General features: G+C 47.4%; 1 protein-coding gene across 1 annotated transcript in view; it reads right to left on the bottom strand.

Annotated features, from left to right (window-relative positions):
- Positions 1–6,573: 6,573 nt before the first annotated feature.
- Positions 6,574–8,249, bottom strand: part of GSX2 (GS homeobox 2) — a 2,467-nt gene continuing 791 nt past the window's right edge. The window contains exons 2-3 of the mRNA XM_011958770.1: positions 8,148–8,248; positions 6,574–7,485 (exon numbers count right to left, since the gene is read on the bottom strand). Of these exons, the coding sequence (XP_011814160.1) occupies positions 7,145–7,485; positions 8,148–8,248 (442 nt within the window). The 3' untranslated portion in view covers positions 6,574–7,144. The remainder of the gene's footprint in view (positions 7,486–8,147; position 8,249) is intronic.

Raw genomic sequence — 8,249 nt, 5'->3', positions numbered from 1 at the left:
TTCCATTAATAAAAAAAATCAACATATTCATTGCATGTCTTTTCCCTGATGATATATTGTGAGCAGTGTGAGTTGAGAAAGAGCCATTTATTCCCACCGTGAATGAGCCTGCATGGGGCGGGAGCTTCACCTGCCCCTCAGTCAATTAGGAATGTATCGAAAAGTCTAGCAGAAAACGAGTTAAATTAACCGTTGGCTAATTTCCTTGTGTCCCTCCTACATAATCCCCCCTTTTCAGCTTGCCCCAGAAATTACCACATGTTGCAAGGTTCAAATAGTGCCTAATGAAACAGTGACTAAACGCTTCTCCCTCCAGCGCCACCGACGGGGGAGCCCTTTCGCCGGCCTTCATAGCTTGCGCGGTTTCGTGGTCCTGGTTCCCGTATCCAAGAAAGAAAAAGAAAAAAAAGAGAAGAAAAGGAAGAGAATGAAATTTTTGACAGGCAGAAAAAAAAAAAAGAATCTAAGCTGTCAATAACTCTCTATCCAGCCGGTGAAACTACATTACTGCCCACCCACTTTCTGCCACCGATGATGCAGTGGGATTCCGAGTTGCCTGTGCCCGAAGTAGGAATGGCAGCTTTAGCATCCTCCTCTTTCCCCGGAGAGCCACAGTCCTGGGGCTAGGCGGTTTGAGCCATGGCCAGGGGAGACTGGTTAGGGAAAACGGCCAGAAGAACAAAGGGTAGGGGTAGGGGGCAGATATCAAGGCAGAAGGAGATGGAGACAAGACAGAGAAATGCAGGCAGAGAAAAATCACTAGGGAAGCAGATGCAAAGGCCAAAAACAAAAACAAAAACACAAAACCAGAGTAACAGCAAACACACCTCTAAATCTCAACTCCTTTATCCCAAGTTAAAACTACATGTATGACTTAAGCAACTTATCAGCCTCTAGCCAAAAGCATTTTGAAGCCTTGACATTCAAAATTCTAATAATTAATCATTCTTATTAATTAATTAAGGAGAAAAGGAGGGAGGTGGCTGGCTGCTGCTTGACCCCAAACAATCTAAATTAGGGTTTGTGAAGGAGATCTCCAAAAGCATGCACTCCCTCTCCTTCCTGTTCTTTCTTTTTCACACTCTCAAAAATTTCCATTATAATCCTTCAAGGTCTGGGGCAGGCAGAGCTTCTCACCCTGCTCCATCCCTTCCCAGCAAACTGAGACCATGCTGGCTTCAGCTTCTTGGAGCTGGCTGCCACTCAGGCAGGGAGCTCTTTCCTATCGGGAGCAACTCCCACCTGCCTTTTTTGCTCTGCACCTGCTGTGGGTGGTTTCTCCTTGAACTTCAGAATCCAACTAGTTGCCTAGAATTAGTTTCACTACAGTGCTCACAGGCTAAATATTACTACATTCTCTCTCTCTCTCTCTCTCTCTCACACACACACACACACACACACACACACACACACACACACACATCTTCTCTCTCCTCTCTCCCCTTGCCTCCCTCTCGCTAGAGACTTGAGTCCCCATTTGAAATGGTGCAGCTAATACAAAGTCATCAAAGCACTATGGTTCTTGTCTTAAAGTGACAGCCTGCTTTATGAGACTGTTTGAAATACTCCCCTTGCTTTTCAATGTCTCTCTATCCATCTTTGTCTGCTCTTCAGAAAAGGGGACAATATAAAGCCCAGCCTGGCGAGCTCCCCACGCTCAGTCCTGGGCAGTGCCAACCTCCGCCTTTAAGCAGATTGAAATTGTCACTGCTTCATTAATCTGAAACTAGTTACTTTCCTAAGCACATAGCATAGACTTCCGATCTGTTAGGATTCACTTAGGGGAGCCCCTGGGGCCTTCCTGGGTTTGGGATTTAGAAGGCTCAACCAAGATACAGCAAGGGTTCAGGAATATATAGGGTTCAGCTTGAAGAAAAGCAGTGCCCAGTACCGAAGGGTGGCATTGACATCAGTGTAAGAGAGCACAAAACACTATTTTCAGAGACAATGGGATGCCTAGGATTTTGGAGGGTACACTTGAGAATAAGTAGTCTGGCTATGGCAACAGACAAGGATATCTATTGCCACATGGAACAGCATTACAGGTCTCACCGCCTTCAGTTTTTTTTTTTTTCCCCCAAACAGAAGAAACTGGAATCCAAATTTCTTTGCAAGTTGAAGTTTTGCTAATCTTTTTTTTATCTGAGTTCTGATTCAAGTCTGATTCTAAGAGATGTCTTTAGGTCCTGTACTTCTTCAGCCTTTCCCTTAATTCCAGCCTGAGTTGCCCACTCAAGTGCCAGACGTTGGATGTAGAAGCCTTGGGTCCTTGTAGAATTTCTATGAGACAAGTTGTCCCTTTTCTTCATACCCCCACCATTAACAAAAGACAATATAAAGGATTCTATTACTTTTGATATTTCTAGCTGCCTTAGAATAGCAAGTTTTGGGGTTCTATTCTATGTAGTTTAGGGAAGAGATGTGGGCATTTTTTAAGAGCTCGATTTTCAGTAATGTGAGCCTAAAGATTTATAAAATCGATTTATATTGAATTATGTTAATAGACGCCTAGTAAATGCACCATTTAATTGCATGGAAAAAAATGTTCCCTTTTAAAAGGTCTGTCACCTTAACAGGTACATTCAAAGATTCCCTGTGAATAATGAAAATAGGAACAATTGCTTTGATGCACTGAGCTGCATTCATCTTCTAGGACAGCTTTGGGCTGTGTTTGGAGAAGATGGGAGGAGCTCTTTTGAAAGGAGTGATTGCTCCTTTAAACCCAATTTCCTCTAGCAAATAGGTTCTATTGGAGTGTCATTCTCCCCTGTCTCACACCCGAAAGGCTGGGCTTGAGATCCTGCCCCAGAGCTCTTCTCCGTGTCTCCCCTCCATGTTCAGACTGTTTTTCCTCCCCACAACCCAACACTGAGTACCTCCCCATCTCCCTCAAAGAAATCTCTCAAGGAGTGCCATTAAAAGCAAGTGGAACCTGCAGGAAAGGTATAAGTGGGAAGCAAAAAGAAAAAGAAAGGCCAGGGGTGGTGGCTCACGCCTGTAATCCCAGCACTTTGGGAGGCCGAGGCAGGAGGATCACAAGGTCAGGAGATCAAGACCATCCTGGCTAACACGGTGAAACCCCATCTCCACTAAAAATACAAAAAATTAGCCAGGCATGGTGGCGAGCGCCTGTAGTCCCAGCTACTTGGGAGGCTGAGGCAGGAGAATGGCATGAACCCAGGAGGCAGAGCTTGCAGTGAGCTGAGATCGTGCCACTGCACTCCAGCCTGGGAGAAGAGTGAGATTCCATCTAGGGAAGAAAAAAAAAAAACCCTGTTTAAAAATTACTCTTTTCCATCTACATCACCACCATCAATGGACCCTCTCTGTCTCTCTCACACACACGTGCCTCATGCATGCACGCACTACACACATGCACATACAAACACCCTGTTGCCTCTGTGACCGCTTTTAGTTAGAACCACCACCTTTCTGGCAATTGTCTGACCACAGTTACAGTGGGCCAAGCAAACTGCATTTCTAATCTTTACCAGATATAACTGGACAGAATTGGTGGGGCGTTGTGGAGCGGCGGGAGGTTAGCAATGAGGACACGGAGGGGGAGGTCAGATATCAAATACTTCACATCCCCAAGTTTTTTGTCTCTCCTAAAATTATTAGATATGCTTTAGGGGAGTGGGAAGGGACTTAGCTATGATGACCACTTCAGAATAAGGACCCCAGAGGAAAAAAGGTCTATGGGGACCAGTGTCTCCATCATACGTACCCACTGACACCCTAAGGATGGCCTACTGGGTCACTTTTGCTTTTGACCTAGTTTGTTATCAGTATCAGGCCCTTGGCCTTAGACATTAGTTGGTGGCTGAGTGGGAGAGTGAAGGGGAAAAGTCTCTGTTCCTCCTCTATGCTCTGAATGTCTGGGCTGGGCCAGGGCATATGGGTGAGAGGTCACCCTTGCTGCTCTCCACTCTGCCTTCCACCCCCAGCTCTTTTCCTGTTTAAAGCTAAGGTGAGACTTGTTCTCAAAAAGATGGACTCAACCACACTCACAGCTGGTGCTACCCACTGATTTCTCTTGGTGGAGCAAGTTCCTGCTTTCTAATTCTTATTTTCCTTCTCTTTCTTTCCATTCTTCCTTTCTTTCCATGACCTCTCTAAGAGGTCATGCTCTGGGGGAACAGAGTTCTGTTTCTGTTTTTCAAGTGGGGCATATTGGAAACTAGTATCTAGTGCTTCCCCAGGTGGAGAAATTGTCAAGGGTGACCCCATACATCTTAAACTTTCCTCTTAAATGGGTGTTTGATATCAAGATTATTTAGCTGAGAATGTGAGTTTCTGAGGGTTGGCTTAAATGTTCTTAAACTAAAGTGAAACTGTTGGTCTTTAGAATCAGACCGACTCCAAAATACCAAAGCATTATTTTGATTTTAAAACTTCAAAAATATCACTGATATTTTTTGAGGAGTGGGGATAGGGGAACATGTAAAACTTGTTCTAGCACAGTGGGAGACCTCATATTCCCTTCTGAAAGTGATCCAAAAAGTCCACTCTGCATCGGATGTCCTAAAAGGAAGACCTCCCTGGGAACCTTGAAGAACTTTTTCTTCTATGGAGAGTGTACCAACATCGAAATAGGTATCGCTCTCCACCCCTACTTTTTTTTCGGGGTGGGGGGGGTCTGGACAGAAATACTTTGTTTATTCTCCTTTCCCTAGGGAACTTCCCCAAAGATCTAAGCAAGAGGTGCTGGAGCCATCCAAGGCAGATCCAAACTATCTAACCAGGGTTGGCGCTGCGGCTATCTGCAGCATGGCAGAGCTGAGCCCACAGCACGCGGTACCAGGTATTCCAAGTGCGTGGCTCCGCAGGGCCTGCGAGTCGGGAGTCCGGAGCTGGGCAAGGCTTAAGAACTGTGATCCGGGCTAGTCATGGACATAGGGGAGGGCTAAGCCGGAGCGCGGAGCCCCAGAGGGGCCGGGCTGGGTAGATGGGACAGGGACCAGAGGGGTCTCCCCCACAGCCCAGAGGAAGCTTAGCTTTGGGCAAGAGCGCAAAGAGCTGCAGCAGGCGCTCTTTGTGCTGCTTACTTTCCCGGGCGGAAATACTCTGCTTAAACTCCTGTTCTTTGCGCCTGCAAACTCCCTTCCTCCCACCTCTGTTCTCGCGCGCGGAGAGACCTGCTTCTTCGGAAGAAGGAAGACAGGATCTTTTGGAAAGGCAGCCGGCCCACGCCTCCTCCCTTTCGTGGCGGCAGGGTGAAGAGCCCGGAGCTCTGTGTGTGAGAGACGGGAGGAAAGAGATTCAGAGGTTTGAGCCTCCCAGGCCGGGCAGTAGTGAGCCGGCTGTCTGGGACCTCCGCGCAGGACAGAGCTCAGCACATTGCACAAAGCCCCTGCAGCTCCCTTTCCAGCCTGACGCAGTGCTGGCCCTCCTCCCTGTGTCCCTTGCCGGAACGAAGAGGAATCTTCCTTCTGAGCCTACTCTGTGTATGTGTGAGTGCTAAAGACAACACTCAGGAAAAACCGTGGCCCGTTTTAGAACCTCAGCCGCACCTGGTGAGATTCAGTCCGACCGGCCTCAAGTAAATCAGACCTAAAGCCCTTGTGTATGTGTGTTGTCATTAACTCCTGTGGCTTGAACCTGTTGGGTGACATCTTTATAGAACCTAATCAGAAATCACACTAGTCGAGGATTAGTGGGGCTCAGCTTGCAGGGAATGAGACCTCTTCATTTTACTGTTTCCAGCTTCTTCACTTCTCTCCCTAAGAAAACAGTCCCAGGCTGCACTGAGGAGAGAGCCAGGTTGCCCCACAGAGGGAAGAGCTAGAAATAATTCTCTGGGACCAGGCTTAAAGAAAGTGATTCTGCTAGGCTTTGGGAAGGGGTTTTGGGGGGGGGGAGGCGCGGGATGGGGACTAGAAGGGAGCCAAATGACTGAACGTTAGGGAGACCAAAAAAAAAAAAAAAAACCCAAAACTCACAGATCTAAAGGCATCTCTGGGCTGCTTTGAAAAAGTGAGATTATAAATCTTTGAACAGAATACTACCTGTCCCTGACTTTTTGTCTTCTCGACATTGAGGGAAACCCGCTAATTTTGCTTGCAGCATCGTTTTTAAGTTTCCACTGTTTGCTTCTGACCTGTTTGATGGATTGTTTTCTTCCTAAAACTATTCTGACTCTACAAATTCCTTCACATAATTCAAGTTTTCGTACTGAGAGAAATGAGGAAGTAGAAAGAAGGAAAACAAATACTAGATGGGGGATTTTCACCTTTCCTTGCTAAGTAAACGTTTACCTGTCATTAACTGTCAGTGCCATTCTAAATGGAATGATTTGTCCCATCAACTGTGAGGAGGTTGCCTCTTTTCAGGATGGAGAGGCACTACCTGGTAGATGCCATCATGACTAAAGATGTCTCTTTGGAAAGAGTTTCTGTTACATAGAAAACCTATTGAGCCACAAACTCCCACAGTCAAGAGACCCACATTACCAAGTTCTTACTCAACATTTTCCTTGAAGTCCTCAGATAGCTTTTTCCCATACATGCCTTTCTCTAGACATTGGAGGAGGGGGCAGGAGAAGATAGGGAGAGCAAACACCACAAATTTAAAATTCTGGTTTTTGTTTCATTTATTTAAATAAATATAAATATAAATTTTATATAAAACTATTCACATACAGAGGGACTTCCAGTGACTTAGATTTTAAATTCTCCTCAGGTGAAATTTCAGAAAGCAAGACCTACAGGGTCTAATTTTCTAAAGTATTTTCAACTTGGATGTTTTTGTTTGAAAACGACAACAGAAAATAATCAATAAACCCTGTGTTCTTATCGGGTTCTGAAAGAGAGTAGGGATGGGGAAAAGACATGCGCTTTCAAAAACCCCATACAGTGTTAAACTTAAACCCTGTTTTTCCTCTCTTATATGATGAGAATGAGTTGATTATAAGTTATTTACATTTTTATAAAACAATCTATAACTTCGAACTGGAGCCCCAGATAAACAGGTCAAGAAGGAGACGCGAAAGGTCAGGCCCAGCTTGTCCATTCCAGAACATCTAGGTTCGTTTCTTCTCCAGATGGGACCACAGCAATGAGCAAGGATTTGGGCCCCTGGGTGCCCCAAGCTTGGCGTTTCCTGGTCTGCCAGGAGCGGGGGATGTGAGGGAGGAAGCTCTCCCTCATAAGGGGGAAATCTCCTTGTCATCGTTGGCAGAGGCCGGCGACAGGGAGTCCTCATCCTCGGAGCGCGCGTAGTGCACCTGGCTCCCGACGCACTTGCAGCCCGCGTGACTGTTCCTCTGCATGCCCTTCCCCTCCTTCTTGTGCTTCACTCGGCGGTTCTGAAACCAGATTTTCACCTGCTTCTCCGACAGGTTCAGGTAAGTGGCGATTTCGATCCTCCGGAGTCGAGACAGGTACATGTTGGAAGAGAATTCTCTCTCCAGCTCCAGGAGCTGCGTGCTAGTGAACGCCGTCCTCATCCTCTTGCCGTTGGGTACCTGGCTGGCGTCAGAGCCTCCTGCGGACGGGCGAAGAGAGAGTCGAGAGGTAAGGCTCGGGCAAGGCGCGCCCACCCCACGTGCTAACCAGGACACATTTCAGGGACCCATTCAGGGAAGCCCAGCCGAACATCTGTATCTCTTTCCCATTTCAAGGCACATGGTTGCTTAGCGGGGAAGAAGAGAGACGTGCAAAGCAAATAAAGGTCTTCGATGCACAGGACGCGAAGTCACAGGATTAAAGAGGGATAGGGGCTTGCACTATCTGATCCTCTCTCTAAGCCTAGAGGAGAAGCGCGTAGGCTTGGCCAAAAACGTAAAAAAGCTTTAGCCAGCCCCGAAGCGGGGATGCCACACAGGTTCAAATACACCCACCCCAAACCCCAAGCAGTTAACCTCCGGTTTTTCCGGGGTGACATTCGAAGTCCCTAAGGCCCCAATACTAATAAGGCAATACTTGAGCACCTAGTACTAGGAGTAAAATGCACCAGGCTGAGTGGAGAAGCTGGCAAACTAACTTCCACCTTCGTGGAACCTCTGTGGCCGACTCTACAGTTACACTAAAAGCCCCTCCTCCCTCTTCACCCTGTCCCTGGGCTCCCACTTCCTCCACTGGAGGTGGAAAGTTTGCCCCAGGAGCGCGAAAGGCGTGGAGCGCAGGTGCCCCAAGACCCCGCCCTACCCATGGTGAGGCAGTGGAATCTCCGCGGGTCCGCCACGTTGTAGGTGGTGGCGGCGCAGACAGGTGCGTGGTGTTGCGGGTGCCCCAAGGCCGCCGCGGCGG

The sequence above is a fragment of the Colobus angolensis genome, unplaced genomic scaffold (assembly GCF_000951035.1).
Source record: "Colobus angolensis palliatus isolate OR3802 unplaced genomic scaffold, Cang.pa_1.0 Scaffold473, whole genome shotgun sequence".
Lineage (NCBI taxonomy): Eukaryota > Metazoa > Chordata > Mammalia > Primates > Cercopithecidae > Colobus > Colobus angolensis.
This window is presented reverse-complemented; position numbering and strand designations above follow the sequence as displayed.